Source organism: Cryptomeria japonica, chromosome 4 (genome assembly GCF_030272615.1).
Source record: "Cryptomeria japonica chromosome 4, Sugi_1.0, whole genome shotgun sequence".
Lineage (NCBI taxonomy): Eukaryota > Viridiplantae > Streptophyta > Pinopsida > Cupressales > Cupressaceae > Cryptomeria > Cryptomeria japonica.
In genome coordinates this window covers 449,974,938-450,002,915 of record NC_081408.1, presented here as the reverse complement: position 1 = coordinate 450,002,915, position 27,978 = coordinate 449,974,938, and the positions used below count along the sequence as shown (strand labels likewise).

Sequence of the window (27,978 nt, the reverse complement as noted above, 5' to 3'; positions counted from 1 at the left end):
AGTCATTTCTTTTATTGAGCCATGTTGAATTGTTCAAGGTCGGTGTCTCCAACCTTATTCCATTTGGATGATATTTGGGATTTAGGATAAAATCCCTTAAGGACCTCCTTGACATGAGTCTTCCTAATTCCTCCTCCCATATTCTTTGGCGCAAACATGGTGCTTGTATGAAGCTTGAAATCAATAACTTTGAATAATAATTGTACTGCAAAGAGTGGTGAATCAATTATCAATTCCAAAATTGTTAAAGTTCTGATTTTACATCTGTGATTCTTAGTTTTGGAGAAGACATGATAACAAAGCAAGATTTGAAAATAAAATCCTAAAAACCCGACTTTCAATACTTTAACAAAGGTCTGATTTTATCCTCAAATCTGGTTGCCAAAATCTGGGAGAATGCCTTGATAATCCTTGCTTGCAAATGATGAGGGCTTTTTTCATTGATCAGCCCTTCTCCTTTCCTTTTCTTTTTGCGACTTGAACCTGTGCAATTCCCTTTGAAAATTGCAAGCCTGATGGTTATGATCTTCGTTCTACCTTGGAGACAATTGATCTTGGAATTTGAATGGCTGAATTGCTCTTCCTTAAGCCTCTTTTATAAGCTTGCAAGTCTTCTCTCAAGGAGGTCGGCTTATGTGTTTTTTTAATTTTTAAAAAAGCAATAGAACTTTTATTCCTTTCTCTCATAGGTGATTTCTAAACAAAAAGCTTTTGGTGTCCTTCTCATAGATGATTTGCAATCAAGGCTCAAAGGGTGTGATTTAATTTTGTTTAATTTTCTTGCTTGGATTTTGCTTTAGCATTAGTGTAAAATTGCATCTCATAGGGATTAATTTGTCCTTATGAAATTCACTTTACCTTTGCAACTTTATTACCACATGGGAAGTTCGACTTCTAAGTGGATTTTTCTCTTTTGCACTTCATTTTACCTTGCACTCTTAGGAAAAATATGATGGAATTGGTTTTACCTCACAAGGAATTTTCAAGGACTTAGAAACATTTTGCTCGCCTCTACTTGGGAAAATCGAACTCTAAGTGGATTTTTCTCTTTGGAAAGTCGACCTCCAAGTGGATTTGTCCACTTTGCCTCTAACTTGGGAAATTCGACCTCAAGTGGATTTTTCTCTTTGGCTTAGGTGGGGTTCATGCTTGGAACAAGAATTTCTACACTTCCTTGAAGAATTTCTTTGCATGGTACCTTTGCACAAAAGTAACTTTTGATATTGGCATTTTCTAAAAATCGAAACTTCCCCAATGGACCAATCAATGCTAAAGATGACACTTTTTAAAAATAGAAAAAAATAGAAAAGCAACTTTCTAAAAATAGAAAGTTGTTTGAAATCATCCTTGAAAGTGCCATTCTTCTTCATTAACTTGTCTGAACACACTTGTAGTATCAGAATATCTTTCCAACCATGCTAGGACCAATCTGAAGACCAACATTGGCTGTAGCATTGTGAGGGTGATCTATTCGCTCTTCCTAGCCAAGACATTTGAAATATTGACTTGATGACATCTCTAAAGATGAAACAACCCCAAAAAAACTCGACACTTTTGCACAGGCAAGAGACCGGAGACTAAAACTAAGACACCTAAACACTACCCTAAAAAGTGAAAACAGGGGGTCCTCATTTGCAATGGGGCGATGTGTGATAACATCACAATAGTACTTACCTCTTGCATCAACAAATTCATCCTAGAATAAATTTTGTTCAAGATGGTGGTCCTCAATTTGGTCTCACTAGGAGGCATGTAAGAGATATTTTCTTTACCTTAACTGCTGCCTCCTTGAAATAAGGAGAGTGAGCAACATGAAATGGAATTCCATAGCAAAGAAAAATTTGTCTTTGACTAGATTGGAAGTTGAACCCATGATGTTTTTTTCCATTATGCTCCACCTTACTCACCTTGAAAGAGGAAGGGGAACTAAAGAAGGTGTATAACTAGAAGCATGTCTAGAAGTCCTAGAGAAAGGGGCACGAATAGATTAAATGAAGGTATCTCTATTAATTTATTAAACAATCTAATAAATTTTTCTTTCTATTTAAGTGTGATCTTAGTACAAATTCCAAGCCTTAACTAGGTTTATATAGACAGTATATATTCATTTTGGTAATGTGGCCCTTTCACTCAACAAATCAAATATTGCATCTTTGATTCTAATTCCTACCTCAGTTATGTGCTTTGTTTGTATCAATGGTGGTGAAAAATTGTCACAAAGGAGTCTTTTTGTTAAAATGTTTCCTTGGTCCATTGGACTAACATCGTAGAAGGACAATCAAACTTTACGGCACTTGCAACTTGTTAGCATTTAATATGTCTCTCCTAGGACAACACAAAATAGAATAACACGAGGATAAACCTCTCTACAAATTATTTGGGGAAGCTCCTTGAAAACTAAACATTACTCATAAACCCTAAGCTATGGACAAGATTCATAGTTATGCACACTTTTTGACATCATCAATGATGTTTTATGTAAAGGAAAAAATTGAAAGTAAAATATGGCCCACCTTTTTGATTCTCAGAGGTTGAGCACAATACTTGAAGGGTTCTTCTCTTACAAATGAGGATTTTAATCAATAAAAGCTTGCAACTAAAACAAAGTAAACTAAATCATGAATGTTTCCTAACTGGCTGAAAACAAAGACTTGTATGTAATGTCCCTAGTAGTTAGAGATCACTGTCCAGCAAAACAGATTGTTAGAATACAACAAAAAATAAAATAAAATATATATATACATAACTAATCTAACTTGCAATTTAAAATACTTAATTAACATAATCACAATTCTCATCTAATAAAAAGGATACGAATGCCATACGGAGATATGTCCTTAGGCGGTCGTGAAGCTTGCCTTCTTGGAACCCATCTTGGTTCCAAGCCATCCAGGAAATCGAAGGTGAATTCGATTCCTATCTTTCTTACATCCAAACCATCCAGGAAATCAAAGGTTAATTCGATTCCTGTCTTGGGTGTAACATCCAGGAGATCGAAGGTTAATTCGATTCCTATCTTGGGTGTAATTTCTTACACCCAAGCCATCCAAGGAAGACCCTATGTCAATTCCTTGCCTTGGATGATGCATCTCATCGTCCAAGTCCTCAGAGGGGACCGGCCAGATCCGTCTCTTCTTGGATGAACTTAGTCAACCAAGCCATAAATATGCATATAGATATTCAGTATATATACTGCCTTAGAGATTATCATAATCCCTCCCTTAGACTAAGGGAGTTCCCTCCCTATGGCCTTCAACATGTAATCACATTTATAATACATTTTTGCATTTTATTACTATTTTCCATTCCATAATCCACATTTACATATTCCCGATTTAACATGTATTCCCTAACATATATTCATAAAAATGTTCATTAACCAATATTCACATTTATTTCTTAACATATATTCCTACTATTCATTGATATGTATTTATTACTTATGTTCATACATATTCATGAACACCTAAGAACCTTTCATTAACATATGTATTCAACTTGCTTATTACTATATTCCTTAACATATGTATTAGACCGTTCATTACTATATTCATTAATATATGTATTAAGGTATTCATTATTTATATTCCTCAACATATGTAATATCATGTTCATCATTCATATTCATTAGTATATATAATACCAAACTGTTCATTACTATGTTCACTAACATATGTATTAAGTATTTAATTTATATTCATTCACTTACGTGCTAACTTGTTTTATCATTCATATTTATTAACATATCTAATACCATATTCCCTCCTTACTTACCTGCTGCCGTAGCTTCCAGAACTTCTCTCCAACCTGTAGCAGTCCTCCTTCCTTTTTCCCCCGCGTTTTCTCCCTCTACTACGTGCAGCTATTTAATATTAAATAATACTTTCTTTATTATTATATATTAAATATATTTCCTTTATTATTTTTTATATTAAATACATTGACATTTAATAATATATTTAATAATATTTTTCTTTATTATTTTATATATTAAATACATTAATATTTTAATCATTTATTTATATTAACCTTATTTAATTAACAATATTTAATGATTTATTTCCTCTTTAGGATATTAACATAATTTAATAATTTGCGTTAGGTGATATCATGGGGGTTATCACATTGTAGATTCACATACTTCTAAGACCAAACTATAGTGCAAGATTTCAAAAAAAAAAAATGAACCCTTAGAAGCACAAAATGTTAATAAGATGAAAGATAGTGTTGATACAAAGCTCAACGTTGTTTTTCAATATAATCCACTCTATAAACTGTGACGCAATAAAAAAAATTGTAATGTCCCTTTTTTGTGAATGCCCTAATTTCTGCCCTAAATCACAATTTCTAAGTAAAATGAGAAATTGAATAGGGTTAGTGATATCATTTATCCGATTGATCCTGCAAATATGTTAGGAAATCATTTGAAACATAATTAATAAAATAAACCCTCTTATTAGGAACATTAATTTAAATCATAGACTTTCCCAACTAGGTTAGAAACTGTAACTTAATCATAAGATATCTCTAATTTATTGGAAAGTTCAACCATAGGGAAGTCAGATAAGGTGGCTTGATAGGGTGCCCAAGAGGTCCTCTACCTTAGGCCCAAGAGCAGATATACCATCCCTCTTGGCCTCATGTGGTCCATTGCCATCCATATGAGGTGGTGTACCTAGTGAGGTGTCCTAGAACTGTTTCCCCGCTCCATCATGCCATCCTACTCCATTCCTTATGATTATACTCCTTAGCCTATTGATCAACTATGATAGAGGGTTGAGGTGCATTGCAATAGGGTGTCTCGAGAATCCTTCCCTCCTAAGCCCAAGGGCAGAGCACTCCTTGCACACCCTAGGCCTCATGGGACCACCGGTCAACCACCATAAGGTGGCGTACTTAGAAGAGGACCTCATCGCTGTTTCCCCTCCTTGTAATCCCTTAGTATCCCTATCATGGCTGATTGTAGCAATTAGACAAGCATATAAAGAATTTTCACATTATGGCATATACTCTATATATATATGTAAGAAAACATACATTAATACTATATTCCTAAAATATATATATATATATATATATATATATTCAGAAGTGAGCAATCATGCTATGTATATTACAAGAATTGTGTACCAAATTATAATTAAAATATCAAACTGCTGTATGCCTGAAGGCTGAACCTGTTATTAATAACAGATCTGATTCTCTTGATGATCCCTCTTGGATGCTGGAATGACCTTTTATATCCCTCTTTCCATGATGGAGAGTCATGCTCTTTCCCATAGTTGTGTTGGTTGTGGAGAGATGCCTCTTTATGTTTGACTGTTGCCTCTTCATATTTCACCTTTGCTTAGAGATGCCTTGTTTGATCACATGTGAACTGTTTCACTTTAATCTTTGTTTATTAATCAATGGTTGTGAATAAGATTTCTGCATCACAGGGGGGGAAGGATCGATCCTAAAGATTGGGCTGTTTAATATCTAGCAAGCCCAACTACATTAGATAGGCAATTATAGCATAGTGTTCGATCTTATGAAATTGTGAAGTCTTACTTTTAGGTTCGCTGATTATTGGATATCAGATTGGGGGCATGACAGTTTGCCCTTCCCAAGATTGCTTGTACTCAGGCAACTTTTGATTTGGATGATTGAATATCTCAATCCTTCCCAAGTTGCATCTTTTGTAGGTAGAGTCCAGAGAAACGAAAATCGCCCGAAATCGCCCAAACTCGGCGAGTCTGAGTCCGAGTCAGGCCAAACGAGTCCCAGGGGCTCGGACTCGGACTCGGCCGAGTCTGGAGAGTAAACTCGCTAGACTCGCCGAGTTGGCGATTTTGGCTCAAAATCGCCAGACTCGCCGAGTCCTGAGCCCCAGACTCGGCTACTGGCTGGGTTAATAAAATGACAAAAAAAAAACATTTTAAAAAGTTTTTTTAAAAAGTAATAAGTTTTTTTGGAAGGGCGAAATTTGACATTTTGGTCTCTCCGTCAGGCTTATTTTATGGAATATAACATTTAAGTATAAGAAAGATTTCTTATACTTTAAGTTATATTCCATATATACTGTCAGGATGTTTGAGAGTGGTTTCGGGCCTCCAGGAGTTATATTGCAAAATCTAGTTTTTGGAGGATTCTTCAGTTTTCCAGACTTAGTCAAATTTCAGGATCAGGACATTCCAGACTTAGCCAAATTTCAGGGCATTTGAAGATCAGGTTGACATTCCAGACTTTATCACTCACCAACTTGACCTAGCTCGGACCTTCAAGAATGATACTCACTCACCAAGCAAGACCCAATTAGCAACAAGAGCAAAACCAGGCCCTAAGGAAGACTCTCAAAGAAACCCTAATTCAGACTTGTAATAAGTTTTTTTGGCCTCACGGGGCGCTGCCCCTCGACCTCTCCCTGTATCGCGACAGGAAGTGCGCAAGGGGCGCCGCCCCTTGACCCCACCTTGGGGGCACTGCCCCCAAACCCCCGTCGAAAAATATGGGGGAAACTGTGTCGATAGAAGTAGAGAAAATTTAACCTCCGAGTCTGACATTGATTGGATCGACCAGGTAGATATAGAGGTTGAGACTATAGCCATGGCAGAGGAGGAGCGGAGAGCACGAGCACAGACAGGAGATTCAGAGGCAGATAGTGACACGGATGTTCCTAATGTTGGTGAGCATGGTATGGTGTCACGGGGAGCGGCTATGGCAGTCGAATCATCCAGGAACTACCTTAGACGCCTTCGCAGGGGGCTGGGGCCGGATGGTGCAGGCTCCTCTGAGCCATAGACTTGTAGTTGTATTTACCTTTGGTATTTGTATGAAACATTTGATGATGATCATATGATGACATGGATTTTTTATTCCATGAGTTTTGTAATATTGTATACATTTGACAATATTTATATATCTATGTTTGTTATTTTCTTCAGCTACAATTTGCGTTTATGCTTATGTGATTGATGTATACTTGTGTATGTAATCAAATGAGCCGAGTTTGATGATGTTATTGTGTCTTTAAGGTGTATTCAATAAAGGGTGCATGAAACAAGTTTTAAATCTTAAAAAATCTCTAAATTTTTTGAGTTTTTCACTTTCCCGAGTCCAGCCGAGTCTGGAGCCGAGTCTGACGCCGAGTCCCGAGTCCGAGTCCGAGTCCGATTTGGCCTTGCCGAGTCCGAGCCGAGTCCGAGTTTCGTTTCTTTGAGGTAGACCCTTCCATTTGAATAGGTACTCCTCAATAGTTTTATATCTTAATCTTTTTTCTCGCACATTAAGGATGGTCTCTAGTTCCAAGATCATTTTTCCTTCATGTAGTGGTGGCAATTCTGAGCATGGGGTAACATTTTGTCCTAATACCTTTTTGAGGCGAGGCACATGAAACACATTGTGAATCCTGCTATTTATGGGGAGCTCCAACTCATAGGTCACTTATCCTATCTTTCTCAATATTTTGTATGGCCCATAAAATCGGCGTTCAAGTTTTTTGGCCCCACTTACTTTGAGTGATGACTATATATATGGTTGCAATCTTAAAAAGACAATGTCCCCAATCTCAAATGTCTGTTTGGTTCTTTTCCTATCCGCATACATTTTCTGCTGGTTTTGTGCTTGATGTAGGTTGTCCTTAAGTGTATTCATGATATCCATATTTTGTTTTATAAAATCTCTAGCTCCCAACACATGACTCTGAGCGGATCAAATCTTCAAAAAATGTTGCTGTGTATCAATATAATGCTTAGAAGGGACTCATCCTTATAGACATATGGCGGGTAGTGTTGTAGCAATACTCTCCCAAATGTAGTCATTTAATCCATGCATTTTGTTGCTCGGTGACATAGTTCCTGTGATTTTAGAACAACTGAAGTTCAATTTTGAGGTTGGAAATAACTAGTTTCTACCTTAGAAGATGAGATTTCAGCATTAAATCTAGAATATATCTCTGTTGCCATAAATTTCTAGGATATAAAGGGATAGATGGACATAACACAATGCATTGATGACTACAGGCTAGGTATTCCAATATTTATTTGTAGTCTTCTGTAGTGCCAACAACAGAATTGTAATAACCTCTATTGGTTTTATCCTTTTGGTTCAGAGCATATGGATTAAGCTAATCACCTAATAACCGGCATATTTTGGTAAATGAAATTTGTTGTATGACTATGAGCTCATTAATACTTTATATTTTTATATTAGTTATTAGCGTAATCTCTAGGTTGCTATAGTCATTTATTTGGGTTCCACCTATGCAATATTAAATTTACCTCCTATTTGACTTTGATAATTTTTTTCCTTATACATTGGAAATAGCATTTTGCCTTCTATTATCATTAATGTATTTGGTTTTCTTTATGAATTCACCTCCTACTTGCTTCATAAAACTATTGACAATATAATTGCTGAGAAGAGGTATTGATCTTGATATAAAGTGTGCTACTGGATGTTACCCATTGTCTCGAAATATTATTACACACCAAATGATCTTTGTAAGAAACAAAAATGATAAGTTGTTTAAGTTTATTTGCAATTTGCATTGATGTTAGCTTCCTAATCATTTATTTATTTTCTTGCTTTATGCTGGTACACTGGTATCATTGGCTTTGTAACATTTTGTATGTTTATTGGTGGCTAACTTCTATTTAACTTTGCTTTTCATTGGCAAGTGTACATTTTGGTAGATGATAAATACATATTCATTTAAGCGGGATATATGTGCATGGACAGCTTTGAGCATAGAATATGAATCACCATTGCAAATTGTTGAGTATCCTGATCCAAGATTAAGAGCCAAGAACAAGTTCATCAATAAATTTGATGAGAAGCTCGAGAAATTAGTAAACGAGATGTTTGATTTGATGTACAAGTAAGCATTGAAGATTTTGCTATTGCTTTTGCCAGCCTTTTGTCATCATATTTCATAGTGGTTTCTCTTTAATACTTTTATTTGTGGACATGAGAAATGTTATTCAAGTCAATTTATGATTTGATTTGGGGTTATAGCTTCGCATCCATATCTTTAGAATGATTGATGTGATATGAGCTTGATTGAGCTAGGCAAACAATTGTCTTATGATAATTAGCACCAATTTGTATGCATATTCGAATATAGGTACATACAAATATGAGCCAAAGATAGAATCAAATGATGTGCTACTGTATATTGACACCGATAATAAATAAAATAACCAAATTTCCTAATTTTGTGTGTTGCAGGTGTAAGGATTCTTGTATGGGTAGTACTTAAATAGTTGTATCATTTATGGATTAAACTATTTATTTTGTAAAAGTCATTCAGTTGGATTTAAAACCTTATTTTTTCTTCAGACTGTATTTGTGTCGATTTCATTTGAGATATATTGCGGGCAACAAATTGCATTCATAGTTTTATTTTTCCTCCATTGTGCATTTGAACCTCAATCTTAACAAATTAGTCATGCACATGCATATTGATACAGGAAACATGCCTTAATTAAAAGGATTTAAGAGTCTTAGACATGCTGAATAATTTGACCTAGCTTGTGACAAATTGAGTGAGGACTAGTTTCATGTGCCAGCTATGCCACAACTCAAGTAAACAATCAAATTGTATCAGAAGATGTGAAATACAAGTTATGATATATGACATACAATGCCAAAAAAAACAAATCTATTATTCTATGTTTCTCCGAGTTTCAGCAATGTGGGACAGCAGGGAACTCTTGTATAGAAATTGTATTTACGCTCATGAACAACAATTGTAGTTCAGGGAAACTTTAATCAAGAAAGTGCATCTAATAACAACGTGGAGTAGTAAAAGATGTGATTCAATGTTAAAAAGAAATAAGAGGCTATAATTTAAATGTATTAGGGGGCTATTATTTAATTATTAACATTTTGTTGGGGCAGATACAAAGTATTGATGTACTTATCAAAAGAAGAGACTAAATGATGATACTAGCATGTAATTAGAAAAATAAATGTTTTGTGTACCATTGTAAAATCCCTTCTCCAAGATTGTTTCAAATTTGGGTCTTTGCAAGACTGGTTTTTAAGTTTGCTATATATTGGTTTTGCATTGCAATGATATTTTTACAAACTTAACATTCAAACAATGAATAATAGATTGGAATAGCAATTTAATTATCAAAGTGTAGAGTCAAAATTAGACAGAAGAGATAATCTGATAGTAAATTTCAGATAGAACAATACTGTCCTTTCACTGCAAACCCTGTCAATCTTTAGAACTTTGTTGATTCCTTCCTTCCAGACAGAATTGACAATAACAGTATGAGAGGTTCTTCCAGCACAAATCAACATGCCAAGCTGATATTGTGAGGGAAAAATACTTTGAACAGCATGTCATATAACCATGTCCTCTATCCAAGCCCAAGGTGTCAGATATGGATGTAAATTGCCGCACTTAGAAGCTGATATGACAGTGGTAAAAACATACGTCCAAGAATGAAGTCACTCGCCCAACATATCTATGAAAGCGTAGCCAACAAACAATCATATATTCATGCCAAACAATAATAGGGATAGGCTGCTCAACAACTACCAAAAGAACTTGCCTTGAAGGGTAGACTCCACTTTTTTCGAGAACTAGAACAGCAGTCTATGAGGTCCCTATATGCTTGCACAAGGTGTCTAGACTCACGCCCAGCAGGTGTTTGACATTATTTCATTACAACTCCAATTGCTTTGCATAGGGAAGGCCACGTCCAGTCTAATGTTGGATTTTCTTTCACACCAAGCCCTCTCAGTTATACGCTCAGCAAGTTTATGCAATATTCTTCATGTTTGAATAAGGTAAAATGCTTCAGCAAGGTATAAGCTCATACCAAGTTTGCCCAAGCTGGAGTTTCTGTGCGCCTAGCTGCAAATCCATATCATGGCATCCCAAAAAATTCCTTACACATTTATTAAATGCTCAAACAAACTTCCAAATCTCCCAATCCAGAAATTTATCTCAGAATAAGATTTCATAGATTTCTCAACTTCAATAGTTGTAGCACAACTACAAAACTCAAGTGATTCTGCCTTACTAGCTAGGGTAGATAGCTTCACTTTTGAAACCAGTAATCCTTTTGGTTTTTGCCCTAGGGATTATCTTCTATGAGGCTCTTCAAAATCCAATTAGAAAAATAATCCAAGCATACCAAAAGAGCTCCAAAAATGTTATTTTATAATAAATTCGGGAAGCCTCTAGAAAGACTTTTCAAATTCCTGCACTTTTTAATATTTTACTAGGTTCAAATAATAAAGTGAATTTGATAGCTTCCTTTTAATATTTCACTTAAGTTACCTTAGAACACTTTATTAAATTAATTAAATAACATTACCCTTAAAATATACTTACTTTGATAATATTAAATAATTAATTTAAATATTCCCTTTAACTTGACTTTAGCCAACAGGAATAAGACAGTCTAAATTGTCTCCTGGTTACTCCTTGGAAGGGGACATTATAGTCCCCCCTTCCTGAAATTGCTTGCCCTCAAGCAATTGCAGATTAGGGTGCTAAAGATTCTGATCACCCTCCCAAGTGGCACCCTCCATGGGCAAGTCTCTCCATTCGATAAGATACTTCTTGATTACTCTGCTCCTCAACCTCCTTTCTCTGACATCCAGAATTTCCTCAGGAACTAATATCTATCTAGTTTCCTTGTCCAATGGTGGAAACTCAGGCGATGATGTGATATGCTTCCCTAATGCCTTCTTGAGGTATGATACACGGAACAAATTATGAATTTTGCTTTTCTTCAGTAGCTCAAGTTCATGCTAATTTTCGCACTCTTCGAACAATCCTATGAGGGTCACGAAAGCGAGGTTTTAACTTCTGTGCACCACTTTTCTTCAAGGAAGACTGCTTGTAGAATTGTAGGCGTACAAAAACCAAGTCTCCCACCTCAAAGCTTCGCTCAACTTTGTACTTGTCTGCATATATTTTCTATTGATTTTGGGCACTTTAAAGATTATCCTTATGATCTTTTAAGTGTCTTAAGGATGTCCCAATTCTCCTAATTCCAATCCTTAGCATTGCAAGCCCTACTATCACTAAAAGCTGAATCCATAAATGATGGAGCATCATACTCATATAAGGCTCTAAAAGAAATTATCCTAATCGACATGTGATAGGTGGTGTTGTAACAGTGTTCACCCAAATGCAACCACTTGATCCAATCCTTTTGCTGCCCTACTACACAGTTACACAAATATCCCTCAACCCATTTCTTCACAATCTGTTTGGCCATCAGTCTGTGGGTGGTAACTAGTATTGGGGATCAATTCGGTGCTAGCTAACCTGAATAGCTCTTGCCAAAAAGCACTGAGAAGCTTGCTATCCCTGTCACTGTCTATATTTCTTGGCAATCCATGGAGTTTAAACACCTCCTTGAAGAAACCCTTTGCAACCTGCAATGCCTTATACTCTGATGAGATGGTGAAGAAATGTGCAAACTTGGTCAATCGATCAACTACCACAAAAATACAAGCTCTACCTTGGACCTTCGATATCAATGATGAAATCCATAGATACACTCTCTCATTTCTGCTCTGGAATTGGCAATGGTTGAAGCAATCTTGCTGGTAAAATGTGTTCTGTTTTGTTTTGTTGGCATGTTAGATACTTACGATGGCGCTGCAGGACATCATCCTTTAGACCTTTCCAAGAGAATCTCCCTCTCGCTTGCATGTCTTAAAGTATCCTATGTTTAGCTAGTGGTGTATCATGGATGGTTCTCAAACTTTTCTCCTTAAGTTTTACTCAAGAACCAAGTAAATTCTGTCCTTGTAGTAAATTATATCATATACTACCTTGTATTCGTCATCTTGAATTTTTCAATCCATAATCTTGCAAATGTGTTTTTGGAATACTCAACCAAATGGTGAGCCTTCTGATTAGCTGAAATTTTTACCAGAGAACAAATAATGGGCTTCCTGGAAAGAGCATGAACAACAACATTCATTTTCTCCTTAATGTTGAGACATGGACCAGCTAGGACTCGAACCTAGGACCTTCCATACGCTGCTGGAGTGCTCTACCATTGAGCTACTGGCCCCTCTTGGACCAGTCCATCGTCGGTCTGCGTGTGGCTTATTTCCAACACCAACACCCCCCCTTAAGCCACACCTCTCGTGTGCTTGGAGATCCTAGCCTGGACTTGGCTTTGATACCATGTTGATTTTATGGTAGTGCTCGTTAACCACAGGCAAACATCAGACCAGCTAAGACTCGAACCTAGGACCTTCCATACGTTGCTGGAGTGCTATACCACTGAGCTACTGGCCCCTCTTGGACTAGTCCATCGTCGGTCCGCGTGTGGCTTATTTCCAACACCAACACCCCCCCTTAAGCCACACCTCTCGTGTGCTTGGGGATCCTAGCCTGGACCTGGCTCTGATACCATGTTGATTTTATGATAGTGCTCGTTAACCACAGGCAAACATCAGATTTGTTGCCTTCCCAACCATAGATGATAAGTGCTTATCATCACCCCCGAGCACACTACATGACCTTCATGTTATTGAATTCATATCTATTGATGCAATCACGACCTTGCATTTATATGAATCAATACCTCCTAATAGACCTCAAGTCGGCCATATACTTTTGGCGCCAAGGATAGGGTCAAACCTATATATTACAAGCTACATATGAGTCTCCCTTAGTTGCAAGTTACATTTAACTATATCACAAGTTACACATAAGTGGTTCGCCCAAATAGGGCCTGCCCCAAATTAGACTCATACAACTGAGATATCCAAATACCAAGGCCGACAGGCCGCTTGGCATTTTGTGCACTAGGTCGGCCCTAGAAGGGATCTGACCTAGCTACACAACAACACTCCATCTTAGCTAGGGAGGATTCCTTCTGAATAACCAAGTCACATAGTGACTACCACCATGGCTACTCCCATGAATAATACGTTCACCATAGCTACTCCCAGAGGGTGAACAAGCACATCATGGAATTTCTTCCATGATACCCACCATACCTACTCGCAGAGGGTGTGCTCACCATGCCTACTCGCAGAGGGTGGAAGAGGGCTTTCACCTCAATCTTCTCCCAGAGAAGGGTGCATTACCACCATGCCTACTCGTAGAGGGTGGCTCCACAATGCCTACTCGTAGAGGGTGGAACGAGGGCTCTAACTGTAGACTTCTCCCAGAGAAGAATGCATCTCCACCATGCCTACTCGCAGAGGGTGGATCCACCATACCTACTCGCAGAGGGTGGAACGAGGGCTTTAACCTCAAATTTCTCCTAGAGAAGAATGCATCTCCACAATGCCTACTCGTAGAGGGTGGATCCACCATACCTACTCGCAGAGGGTGGAACGAGGGCTTTAACCTCAGACTTCTCCTAGAGAAGAATGCATCAACAAGGGATTGCACCTTGAACTTCTCCCTCACAGAGAAGAACTCATTAACAAGGGATTGCACCTCGATCTTCTCCCTCACAGAGAAGAATTCATTAACAAGGGCTTTCACCTCAAATTTCTCCATCACAGAGAAAAACACATTAACCAAATCTTCATGATGACGTGGCTCCCTTTGAAGTTGGAATGTCAGGCTTCCTTTGAAGCTGAAATGTTAAGCTCCCTCTGAAGCTAAAATGTCAAGCTCCCTCTGAAGCTGAAATGTCATGCTTCCTCTGAAGCTGAAATGTCAAGCTCTCTTTGAAGCAAATATCAACCTTCTGATCTCTTCATCCAAGGTTACTTTTGACGATATGTCAGACTCCCTCTGAATGCTGATTCTTCCTCTGCGAAGAAATGCAAGCAATCTTCCTTCCTTGAATGCAATCTCTGATTCGTCCTGGAAGCATTTCAGAGAGAGATAATGATAGTCAAGGGAAATGTCAATACATGATTCACTATTAAATGATGTAGCATTTTTCAAACATAAAGAGTACTTATCTTTTATAATTTTGCTCAGCAATGGAATTTCCATTCACTTGGATTGATCACGCTGAAGCACCTAGTGATGATTTGATGGCTGCGTGGCCTTTGGCCCTCGCCATCACTCATCATCTGTCCACAATATGGTCTTTGAGCATAGCTTAAGCATCATCTGAAGAACTGCCTTTAATACCATCCACAACAAAGTGATGGACCAACCACATAAATGCGACAAAATTCCACTTGTAGCAGGGTGTGCCAGAATGCTAAGCTGCAGTGCCCATCCTAGGACAAACTTCAGATGATCTTTAAGAGCAACATAAGTTAGAACTCGAATAACTGGACCTTCAGTTGCAATATCATCCGATGCCTATGCGGGCTTCAGCGAAACGAATGCTGCATGTGACTCTCGAAGCTTCTAGGATGATGTGAGAGCTGTTGCAAGGCGTTATTGCATGGAGGCCTTCTCCACCATTCCTGATCGTTAGGTGCCTCCATTCGCTTTCGTCCCCATACGCACACATTTCACATTTGTGTACGGCTTAATGTGATCATCACAAAACTCGCCACTATGCTACAGCTCGATCTCAACCTTCCATTATACTGAGCAGTCGATAGCACGCGTACCGACTCACGTCGCTTCGTTGAATCCTTAGAATGCTTGCTGCCACCTTGTCGATGTCTCTAGCCACGATCGCCGTGAAGCGAGCAAACTCCGTCACTTTCATTTACTAGTAAAATGTTACGATCGCCGGAGAGAATGAAGAATTCAAATATAGAATGTTAAAACAGACAGGGATGTCTATAGCGACTCCACTTATCGTCAACATTTTGATACCAGGCTTGGCGACTTTCAACGCCAAGGCATCGGACTGAATATGTCATTGAGCACTAACAACATATCTATGGCGATCATCGGCACCTCAACGGTCATTACTTGCCGCAGAGCATATGCGATGCTCACGACTAAGTTGAGAGGCTCGGTAATCGACTTTTGCCTGCACTTAGATTTCTCAGTCTGCAAATTACTTTGATTGAACTCCCTCAAAAGCACAAGATCTACCTTCAAGCGGTTAGACTCTATAGAAGGAACCCGCTTTGATACCATGTTGAGACATGGACCAACTAGGACTCGAACCTAGGACCTTCCATACGCTGCTGGAGTGCTCTACCACTGAGCTACTGGCCCCTCTTGGACCAGTCCATCGTCGGTCCGAGTGTGGCTTATTTCCAACACCAACAATCATGACCTTGCATATATATGAATCAATACCTTCTAATAGACTTCAAGCCGGCCATATACTTTTGGCGCCAAGGATAGGGTCAAACCTATATATTACAAGTTACATATGAGTCTCCCTTAGTTGCAAGTTACATTTAACTTAATCACAAGTTACACATAAGTGGTTTGCCCAAATAGGGCCTGCCCCAAATTAGACTCATACAACTGAGATATCCAAATGCCAAGGCTGACATGCCACTTGGCATTTTGTGCATTAGGTCGGCCCTAGAAGGGATCCGACCTAGCTACACAACAACACTTAACATATCCTATGTTAAAGTCATATGCTTGTACCTTGGTGTTGACGTGTATTTTGTACACAGCCTAACATAGAATAAAATACCTAAGGGTATCTTATCCTCTCTTGAGAAAAAGTCTCTAACTGCTGAAGATTCGCATAAAGGATCAGTTAGGATGACTCCAAGGTTCCTTTTAGTAGGGTCTCTACATGTGGATAAGCTCGCCGTGGTATGATGTGATTTGCTGGAATCACAAGGGGACTTACATCTGATGTTTGAACTTCCGATCTGCTTTGCTGGAACACAGGCTCTGACTAACTTAGAATTGAAAAATGGAAAAAAGGATAAGGGCGAAGAGAAGATCTAATCCTAATACTAAGAATGTAGGAGCAATGATTTGATTTTTGATGAAACTCCAACTAGGTCTTGTTTTGACATCAATGGAACATCTACACAAGGCTAGTGCGATCTTCTAAGGGAAGCTTTATGATGTTCAAATCATCACCACAGGCATAGACACCATCAAGTTGATGCATATCAATGAAGAAGCGACAAATTGAAATTGAGCTTAGGCTAAATGATTCCAGTTGACTACGCAAGGCAAGTCTGCAATCAACAAACTGCTAGTAGTATGGATGTACGAATTCCACCATTAATCAATCACATTTCCTCCATTCATTTAATCATCTACCATCTAGGATTGAAGACTCAACAAGAAACCATGCAAATTGCAAGAAACGACACACTTCACCATTACTTCAATGAAAATGGAGTTTGTTTACAATCAATGACAACAATTTCTTGCCTTGTCCTCCTATTCTACTCTAATTACTATTCTATCAACTATATTCTAACTCTTCCAACTATTTACATGCTATCTCTAACTTATTGCTAATTAGCCTTTACAAATGAAATGCCTGGGCTTATATAGTGCCCACAATACAATTTGATGGCTTAGATCAATTCAAGATCAATGGCCAAGAATCAACAATGAAAACCCTAATTAGGGTTTGTTACAACCATTACATAACATTTAATGCTTGACCAATGATAAAATTGTATTGCTTGGACACATGTCCCCTCTAGAAAAATCGACCAATGGATAGCCGGGGTAGGTACATCGGAGTTTGTGCCACCTTCCATGAGTTAAGTACATTGAATCTGGACATGCTGAGGTGGACCTCACTGATTGGAGAAATGATGACTAGGACGCCACCTCATTTGACACTTGTAGCTTGCTAGATATTCAATTTGATGTCGTTGAGAGGCTATCTTTAATTAACTCTTGTTCTAACTCCTTTTGTCCTTGATGTGCAAGACGATGATGTACCTCGCCTTGGAACGCTGGATTGAAAGAGGTCGCCCTTGTCCTGGCTTGATCGTCTTGGCGAAGACCGTCCTGGCGAAGACCGTCCTTGATCCGGCTTGATTTTCCTTGAAGAGATCTCCATTTGATGCCTACACAACATTTCAAAATTAGTACCATGATTTTGCAATATATAACATAGATTAGATTAATTTTTAGGAAACTTCATGATAAATCCTTGAGTTATTATTTCCTAAAAAACGATCAGGCTACTGGAATTCAAAATTTCAAAATTCAAAATTTAAGCTTAAGGCAATGACGATCAAAATTCGAAATTAAAACAAGAGATCTTGCCATACCTTACTTGAGAGCTTAACTCTAAAATGCCAAAATAAAGGAATTCGCCTAGGCAAAAATCAAAATTTGATGGCTTCAACGTGATCTTGAAGGATAATGAACGTCCTCTTTGTCAATTCGCCACCCTTGGGGATATCTTTGATGTGCTCTTCAATGTCCTTGGCAAGTTCGCCTAACTTGAAACTTCAAGTTCGTACTCCCTTGCTTGGAATGAAATTCGCTTCTCTAACACACAATTCGCGCTACTCCTTTGTCTTCAAATCGCATATGAAAGAGGATGCTTGAATAATGATTTAAAAATGAAATAAACACCTCCTTTATAGGCGCTTACACCACCCACTATCATATAGGCCGACTTTTGTAAAAATAAAGCAATTAAAATGATTTTTGAATAAATAACAAAGCCGACCTTCTAAATACCAAGCGCTTCATCCAATTTTTAAATTGATTAATTAATTAATTATTAAATGCCTTTTATTTTTAATTAATAAATTCGATTTTTTTTTAAAAGGCAAAATGATTAATTAATGTTAAGCACAATATTTAAATGCCATTTTTAATAAAATATCGATTTTGTTAGCATTTAAATAAATTTAAAAAAAAAATGTTTTAAGCGCCAAAATGAAAAAGTGAGAAGATACGTACCTCATCGCCCTGGTCCCTGACTGGGGGACAGGAGCGATCCATTACTTTGGTCATGATTCTTGCATTTTTGACGTCCAAAGTCTTCATCTCCACGTTCAAAATCGACCATTTTGTCGGGTCCTTCGAGTTTGAGTGTCTTGCTTGTGTGAACAAGTGCCTTTGGATGTATCATTGCCCTGGTCCCTTGGAGAGGGACAGGAGCGATCTTGATGTTTTCACTTGAAATTCTCCATTTTGATATCAACTTTTCCTTGTATGGTGAATAATAACCTTGCTTGTTCATTCCATGCTTGTATCACTTGACTTTTATGAGGCATTTGGACGTTAGAAGGATCATCGCCCTTGTCCCTTGGAGAGGGACAGGAGCGATCCTTGTCTTTTCTCCATTTTAAGCTCAAATTGGTAATATTTAACGTCTATCTCCCTTTGTATCGCCTTCCAAATGATGTTTAAAACCTTGTGCAACCTTGTTTTAACGTGATCTTTAAAGGATATCATGTGTTTTAGTAAATATCGCCCTGGTCCCTTGGAGAGGGACAGGGGCGATCCTCATGTCCTGGCTCAAATTTGTAAACATTTGATCTTCGTTCTTCGTTCATTGCCTTCCAAAGGACGTCCTTTACTTCGCCAATCCTTGCATTGTCTTGATTTTGAAGGAGCATGAGTGTTTTTGTAAAAATCGCTTTGGTCCTTGTCCAAAGGACAGGAGCGATATGAGTTCCTTAACTTGATTGATAACATTTTGACGTTCAAAACTCTTGCATATCATCCTCAAAAGACACCTTATACCTTGTGTGATCCCAAAAAAACCCTGACTTGGCATGAATTTGAAGGAAAATGAAGAATCCCATACAAATCGCCTTGGTCCCTTGGAGAGGAACAGGAGCGATTTTGCTTCTTTGTTCAATTTGATGATTGTTTAACGTTTGAAGTCTTTGTATATCACCTTCTAATCATGTCTTGGACCCTTTACGACCTTGCAAAACCTTGACCTTACGTAACTTTTGAGAGATTTGGCCAATATAATCAATATCGCTCTGGTCCCTTCCTGAGGGACAGGAGCGGATTTCAAGGTTTTGGACTTGCCTTTGCTTTCTTCAACTTGCAATTGTCTTCATCGGGTAAAACGTGATCCCTTGATCTTCCTTGGTCGCTTGACACTTGCTTAACTTTCGAAATCTATGCCTTTATGGAAATATCGCTCTGGTCCCTCCCTGAGGGACAGGAGCGAACTAGGATATTTTAATGCAAAACCTTCAACTTGGCGACCTTTGTAACTTCGTGCTTGATTGAAATGTCTTGAAATGTCCTTGCCACCTTGTTCTCCGTCTTGGAATGTCTTGAACTTGAATAAGAAGCAATATACTCATTACATCGCCCTGGTCCCTTGGAGAGGGACAGGAGCGATCTTGCTCTTGTAGACTTCACTTTACTTCATATCCTTCAAAAATTATATTCAACGGATTCGCAATGTTCCATTCCATTTATTCATGCCTTGGGATCCATTCAAATTGGGCAAGAAAATCATCTAAAACAAAAATCGCTCTGGACCCTTGGCGAGGGACAGGAGCGCTTCGCCTTGGTCCTCCTGGGAAGGACAGGAGCGAAATTCGCTCTAGATCCTCAGTGAAGAACAGGAGCGAAATTTGACTTTTCGAACTCTCTATCAGGATAATTTTTATGGAATATAACATTTAAGTATAAGTGACATTTCTTATACTTTAAGTTGTATTCCATATATACTTTCAGGATGTTTGAGAGTGGTTTCAGACCTCCAGGAGTTATATTGCAAAATCTAGTTTTTGGAGGTTTTTTCAGTTTCCAGACTTAGTCAAATTCAGGATCAGGACATTCCAGACTTAGCCAAATTTCAGGATCAGGACCTCACTCAAGCCGGACTTGCTACCCTATTGATCTCCCCGACAGCACTCAAAATGCAAAGGCTAGCTAACAAAACCCTAAAAAACCTAGAAAACAAACCCTAAAAAGCAAAAAAACATGGGTCCCCATTTGCAATGGGGCGATGTGTGAAAACGTCACAACACTTGGTAACCCAATTTTTCTCTCTCATTTATATCTTTTTGTCCCAAAAAGTATTTCTAAGAGCCTTTCTGTATCTCAAATATTCCCGCTCTCATAGGCAATAGGATGCCTATTTTGCATCAGCATTGCTTTGGTCCCGTCACTCAAGGCATCACACTCCAAAATGAAGGGCTAAGAGAAATCTGGTAGGGCCAAAACTGGACAAGTACTGATCACCTCTTTGAGTCTATCAAATGCCTTTTGAGCCTCATCCGTCTATTTGAAGGACCCCTTCTTGGTGAGATCTATAAGAGGTGCATGCAATTGAGAAAAGCCCTTAACAAATTTCTAGTAATAATTGCACAAACTAACGAAACCTTGCAACTCTATCAGTGTCTTTGGTCGTGGCCAATCTAAAATTGCCTATATCTTTTCTTGATGAACTTGAACACTTTGAGCATTGATCACATGTCCCAAGTAGAGAATCTTTGTCATTCCGAACTTGCACTTGGAAGCCTTAGCATACAAAGACTGTGCCTCCATGTTGCCCAAAACCTCATCAAGATGTCTCAAATGTTCCTCCCATGTCCTACTGTATAGGAGTATGTCATCAAAGAACACCAAAAGGAACTTCCATAATTGTTTATTACAAATGTCGTTCATATAAGATTGAACGGTAGTGAGAGCATTGGTCAACCCAAAGGGCATAATCAGAAACTCATAGTGCCCATATTGACACTTGAATGTTGTTTTAGGAATGTCCTTCTCCCTTACCCCGTTCTGATGATACCTTGATCGAAGATCAATCTTTGAGAAGTACATTGCATTGTGCAATTGATCCAATAATTCGTCAATCCTGGGAATAAGATATTTGTTTTTGATGGTCTTTTTGTTCAAGGCATGGTGATCAATACACATCCTCATGGTCCCATCGTTCTTCACCAAGACAACTAAACGAGTAAAGGGACTCGAGTTGGGTCTAATGCGTCTTATATCTAACAACTCCTTGATGGTTTTTTGTATCTCCTCCTTGAATTTCTTAGGGTTCCTAAAGGGAGTAGTGATGACGGGCTTAGAACCCTCCAATTCGATGACATGCTCAAACCCTTAATCTAGAGGTCTCCTTGGAGGAATCTCACTAAAGACCAAGCTATGCTTATCCAACACTATTTAAATGTCGACATTATATTGATCACTTCTATTCATAGGGGCCTTGGATGAAATCAAACACTGTGCTACCCATGCCACATCACCATGTCTAAAAATGCTTTCTATTCTCTTCGTTGACACAATCTTGGGAGCACCATTGGACATACCTCTCAAACCAACCTTCTTACCATCCACTTTGAACTTCAACTCCATAGTTTGAAAATTCTGAGAGTACTTTTCTAGTTAATGAAGCCATTAGATGCCCAATATAACTCCTTGATGGCTTTTTGTATCTCCTCCTTGAATTTCTTAGAGTTCCTAAAGGGAGTAGTGATGACGGGCTTAGAACCCTCCAATTCGATGACATGCTCAAACCCTTAATCTAGAGGTCTCCTTGGAGGAATCTCACTAAAGACCAAGATATGCTTATCCAACACTATTTAAATGTCAACATTATATTGATCACTTCTATTCATAGGGGCCTTGGATGAAATCAAATACTGTGCTACCCATGCCACATCACCATGTCTAAAAATGCTCTCCATTCTCTTCGTTGACACAATCTTGGGAGCACCATTGGACATACCTCTCAAACCAATTTTCTTACCATCCACTTTGAACTTCAACTCCATAGTTTGAAAATTCTGAGAGTACTTTTCTAGTAAATGAAGCCATTAGATGCCCAATACAACATTTGTATCACCTAAGTCCACAACATAGAAGTCATCGGTAACAGTGTAATTACCAAGTGTAATGTTCAACTGAGGGACCCATTGAGTACAAGCCATGTTAAAACTATTTACCACCATGATGTTAAATCCCTCAAAGTCTTCCATTTGTATACCCCTCTTAGCCACAAGGGTTGAGTCTATGAAGTTATGGTTGGCTCCATTGTCTACTAACATTGTCACTGCTGCCCCTGCAAGACTCCACACGCTCTAAAGGAATTGAATCAAGGGGTACTAGAAAGAGTAGCTATAGTTCCACCTTTCACCCCCTTAGGTGATTGCTCATCGTTTGAATTACTTTATTTTCTTGCATGACTTCATTCTGCCTTCTCTTCCTCCTCACTGTTGGAGGCTACCTCGATATAATGCAACTTACCCTTTCCCAAACACATGGCACCGTTCCCAAGGTTGCTTGCAGCTGAAGCATAGTTTTTTTCTGCACAATTTATTTCGAGCCTCATCATCCAATTTGTCCTTCTAGGCGAATCCTTCTGTAAAGGTTTCTTGTCCTTATCCTTCTTATGTGAGAATCCTTTTGATTGAAATTTGGTTTTGGAAGTAGAGGATTCCATGCCCCTAGCCTTTTTGATTGCTTCCTATAGTGTGGATGGGCTAAGTGCCTTAGTCAATCCTCTGAATAGAACTGATGACCCATCTATGGATAGCACATTTAGTCTCCTTTTTGAAATATCAGTTACCATAACTGATAGCTTTTGAAAATCAGCAATGTATGTATCAACAGAACCCCACTGCTTAAGCTGTGCTAATTCCTTAAACTGCAATTTGAGATTTTTATTATCAAATATATCAATCAACCTTTCAGTGAAATCTACATATGAATAGATCTAATCATTTCCCAAGATGACCATCCTGTGATGCCACCACTTGTGAGCACTGCGATCCAAATGAATACTTGCATATTTAAAGGCTTCATCCTCTTGCATGGGGTAAGCTGGAAATAAGTATCTAGTTTTTTGTACCCACGCTCTAGTTGTTGTATTTCAGACCCATCATAATAAGGAATGGATAGCTTACCAACCTTCCTTTGCAAATCTTGGTTAAGTGGTCTACCACCCCTATGAGATCTATGTTTCAACCCAAGATCCATGTAGCCATGGAAATACATTTCAGCCTGAAAAATAAACATTGAAATCCCTCCAAACTTGTAAAATTTGATCCTACAACTCTTATTGTGCTGGTTTGTTTTTCGCTTGAGGATTATTTCTTAGAGGAAAGATAGGCATAAGGTCCCAGAGTTGGCTGTTCCAGCCATAGTACACTGATTTGCAGCCCTGTTGTTAACTGAACCATCTCCATGACCATTATTCCCACCATTGCTACCACCATTGTTATTGTTATTGCCCATAATATGTTGAGCCATCAGTGCACACATTTGAGCTATATTCTGTTGTAACTCCCACTGTCCTCTAGCCAAATCATCGAGGATATCTTTGGTACTTGGTTTCAACTTTTCCATGTCTTTGTGCTTGCTGTCACCCATGTTTATTTTAATCTCTTCAACCTCTGCAAATGTATCAACTACTAGTGTGTCTTCAATGTCAGGGCTTGACTTTTTCTTATTAGGTAATGGTGATGTGAGTTAGGCTGCATTAGTCATTCCAAACGTCATGTAACTTTTGTTTATTCAGACAACACTCCAGGCTGGGAGGAATAATTGCTTTGATACCACTGTAAAATCCCTTCTCCGAGATTGTTTCAAATCTGGTTCTTTGAAAGATTGTTTTTTAAGTTTGCATGATATTTGTTTTGCATTGCAATGATATTTTTATGAACTTAACATTCAAACAATGAATATTAGATTGGAATAGCAATTTATTTATCAAAGTATAGAATCAAAATTACACAACAGAGATAATCTGATAATAAATTTCAGATAGAACAATTTTGATATTTCATTGCAAACCCTGTCAATCTTTATAACTACATTGATTCCTTTCTTCCAAACAGAATTGACAATAACAGTATGAGAGATTCTTCTAGCATAAATCAACACGCCAAGCTGATGTTGTGAAGGAAAAGTACTTTGAACAGCATGTAATATAACCATGTCCTCTATCTAAGCCCAAGGAGTTAGATATGGATGTACATAGCTGCACTTAGAAGCTGATATGGCAGTGGTTAAAACATTCGCCCAAGAATGAAGTCACTTGCCTAGCATATCTATGAAAGTGTAGCTAGCAGACAACCATAGATTCATGCCAAACAATAGCAGGGATAGGCCACTCAACAATTACCAAAAGCACTTGCCTTGAAGGGTAGACTCATGTTTTTCCCAGAACTAGAACTGCAGTGTATGAGGTCTCTATACACCTGCGTGAGGTGTCTAGGCCCACTTCCAACAGGTGTTTGTCACTATTTCATTACAACTGCAGTCACTTTTCATAGGGAAGGCCAGACCCAATCTAATGTTGGCTTTTCTTTCACACCAAGCCCTCTCAGCTATATTCTTCAAGTCTGGGTAAGGTGATATGCTTCAGCAGGGTAAAAGCTCATACTGAGTTCGCCCAAACTGAAGTATTCATACACCTAGCTGCAAATCCATATTATGGCGTCCCAAAAACCTTCCTTACACTTTTATTGATTGCTCAAACAAACTTCCAAATCTCTCAATCCAAAAAATTATCTTAGAATAATATTTCATAAATTTGTCAACTTCAATTGTTGTAGCCCATTTGTGAAACTCGAGTGATTTTGCCTTAACCAGATAGGGTAGATAGTTTCACTACCGGAACCAATAATCCTTAGGGTTTCTATCCTAGGGATTAGCTTCCAAGAAGCTCTCCAAAATCCAATTAGAAAAATGATCCAAGCATACCAAAAGAGCTCCAAAAACATAATAACCCCAAGAAGCCTCTACAAAGACGTTTCGAATTCGCGGACTTTTTAATATTTCATTAAGTTCAAATAATAAAGTGACTTTAATAACTTCCTTTTAATATTTCACTTAAGTTACCGTAGAACACTTTACTAAATTAATTAAATAATATTACCTTTAAAATATACTTCATTGGATAATATTTAATAGTTAATTTTAAATTATTCCCTTTAACCTGACTTTAGCCTATGGGAATAAGATAGGTTAAATCATCTCCTGGTTTCTCCTCAAAAGGGGACCTTACAATTATGATATGAAACTAAACGTAACCATCATTGTACCTCTGTTCTCCAGGTATAAGGATAAATCTAGAAAACTTTGAAGGTTCTTCAATCGAGTTTTGAATACTCTTATATTGAGATAATATTCTTTTTTTACATTTATTTATTTCAAAATTGAATAAAACGTCTTACCCTGATTTTCTTTCTTAATATGGTTGTTCATTGTGCATGTTCTTTAGTTCTAATGATGCACATTTTCATATTTATTTTTATTCTGATTGTGTTCTTTGTACATTCTAGTAAAAAGTGAATAATAGATTATAACCATCAGCACATTTTGTGTTTTGAAGATATGATGGAGTAGGATTAAATGCTAACAATGTGCTTTCAGTTCTAATGCTGCACATTTTCATATTTTTATTGATTTTGATTATGTTCTATGTACATTCTAATAGAAAATGATTAATAGATTAAAACCATCAACACATTTGCATTGCTTTCAGTTCTAATGCTTCACATTTTCATATTTTTATTGATTTTGATTATGTTCTATGTACATTCTAATAGAAAATGATTAATAGATTAAAACCATCAAACACATTTGCATTTTGAAAATTTGGTGGAGGATTAAGTTCTAACAATGGTTACGTTGTTAGTTTACCTACCCACATTTGAATGCCCACTGCATTGGCTATCATCACAGGGAGAGTTTGAAATGTAGTTTGAATTCAAGAAGAATAATTTGTTCTTGATTAAGCAATGAGATTTCAGCTAAGCTTGGCAAGATCAATGGGTTTGTATATTTATGGAAATAATTTTGAGACTTTCTTCATGTTATTTCTAGTCAAGTGGAGAAAATGGCTTCAAGATCATTTTAATAAGAGCAGATAGATCAATTTGTTCATCTAGATGAGAGAAAACTTGAAGGAGCTGGAAAAACCCTTGGTGTGCACAATTGATTTTGGTAACCAAATGACCTTGACAATTTGACAAAATATGCAATTCAATGTTGAGGTGTTTTGATCATCCTAAGTGATTAGTATGTTGGACCTAGAGGCATATTTTTGAGAAGGTTTTCAGTGACAATTAATATGCTAGTTGTTGTCAATGGCCACGTGCACTTGAGAAAAAGACTAGATTGAATAGCTAAGTCAAGGCACATTGGGTGATGCTTTGCCACTGCAATATGGAATAGACATCGCAAGGCTTGATGAAAGGTAGACATGGATACGGAGGAAGTGAGAACAAATTTCAAAGTCATCTATTCTATGTTCCACAAGTTTCTAGGATGGGGACAACAAGCGTCAGAGGGATACATTTTAGGTATGGATGTTTTGGATGCCATATTAGGCGGTAGCAAAGGACGACTATTAAAAAAGGGAAATTTCAAATATTCATAGATAGATAGATAGATCTATTACTGTCCATGAAGCTAAAATTAGCCTATGGGACAACTAGCCTTGTCATTTTGGTCTTCTGCCTTTCAGTCCTTTCCCTATTCAAGGAGATGATAAGCATTCCCGTCTTTTCAATAGTCTCCTTGCTGAATAAACTGTGTGTTGATGTGTTTTTCATGCACATGCGAACACAAAATAAAATACCAAGGTATCTTATCCTCTCTTGAATAAAGTTTCCCCGAATGCTGAAGATTTTGCCGAAGGATCAATCGAGGCAACTCCAAGGTTCTTGTATGTAGGTTCTCTACTTGTGGATAAGCTCTTGCGGTATGATGTGATTTGCTGGAATCACATGGGACTTACGTTTGATGACTTAAGCGTCTGATTTGTTGGAATCACAAGTCCTATCTACTAACTGGGAGATAAAGAAATATCAAAAGATTCAAGGCTCAGAAAGACTACTCTAAGACCTAGAATGCAAGAGGATGGATGAATGACCAGGTGGAGTCCTACTGGGTTGGGTCTCACCATCAAGCAAAACAATTCGATACCAACTCAATGCGTTCTTCTAAGGGATGCTTCAAATATGTTCAAATCGTACACTATCAGACTCTGATCACCATTCGAGATAATGCATGAACAACAGATGTGTAGTGACTTGAGATTAAGCTTGTTCTATGCCAGTTGACCACACAAGGTGCACTTACAGTCAGCAAGAGGCTAGTGGTTTGGACTAGGCAGATTCCACGCGAGTGCATTCAACAATTTTCTCCATTCAATCTAATTATTTACCATCTAAAATGAAGATTCAACAAGAGACCATGCATATTGCAAAGAACCGACATATTTCACCATATCT

General features: G+C 37.9%; 1 protein-coding gene across 4 annotated transcripts in view; it reads left to right on the top strand.

Moving 5' to 3' along the window:
* LOC131033740 (peptide deformylase 1B, chloroplastic/mitochondrial) overlaps positions 1-27,978 on the top strand; it is a 228,012-nt gene that overhangs the window by 26,463 nt on the left and 173,571 nt on the right. For all 4 annotated transcript variants that reach the window (XM_057965015.2, XM_057965016.2, XM_057965017.2 and 1 more), the window contains one exon: positions 8,719-8,857. In XM_057965015.2, coding sequence (XP_057820998.2) covers positions 8,719-8,857 — 139 coding nt within the window. The remainder of the gene's footprint in view (positions 1-8,718; positions 8,858-27,978) is intronic.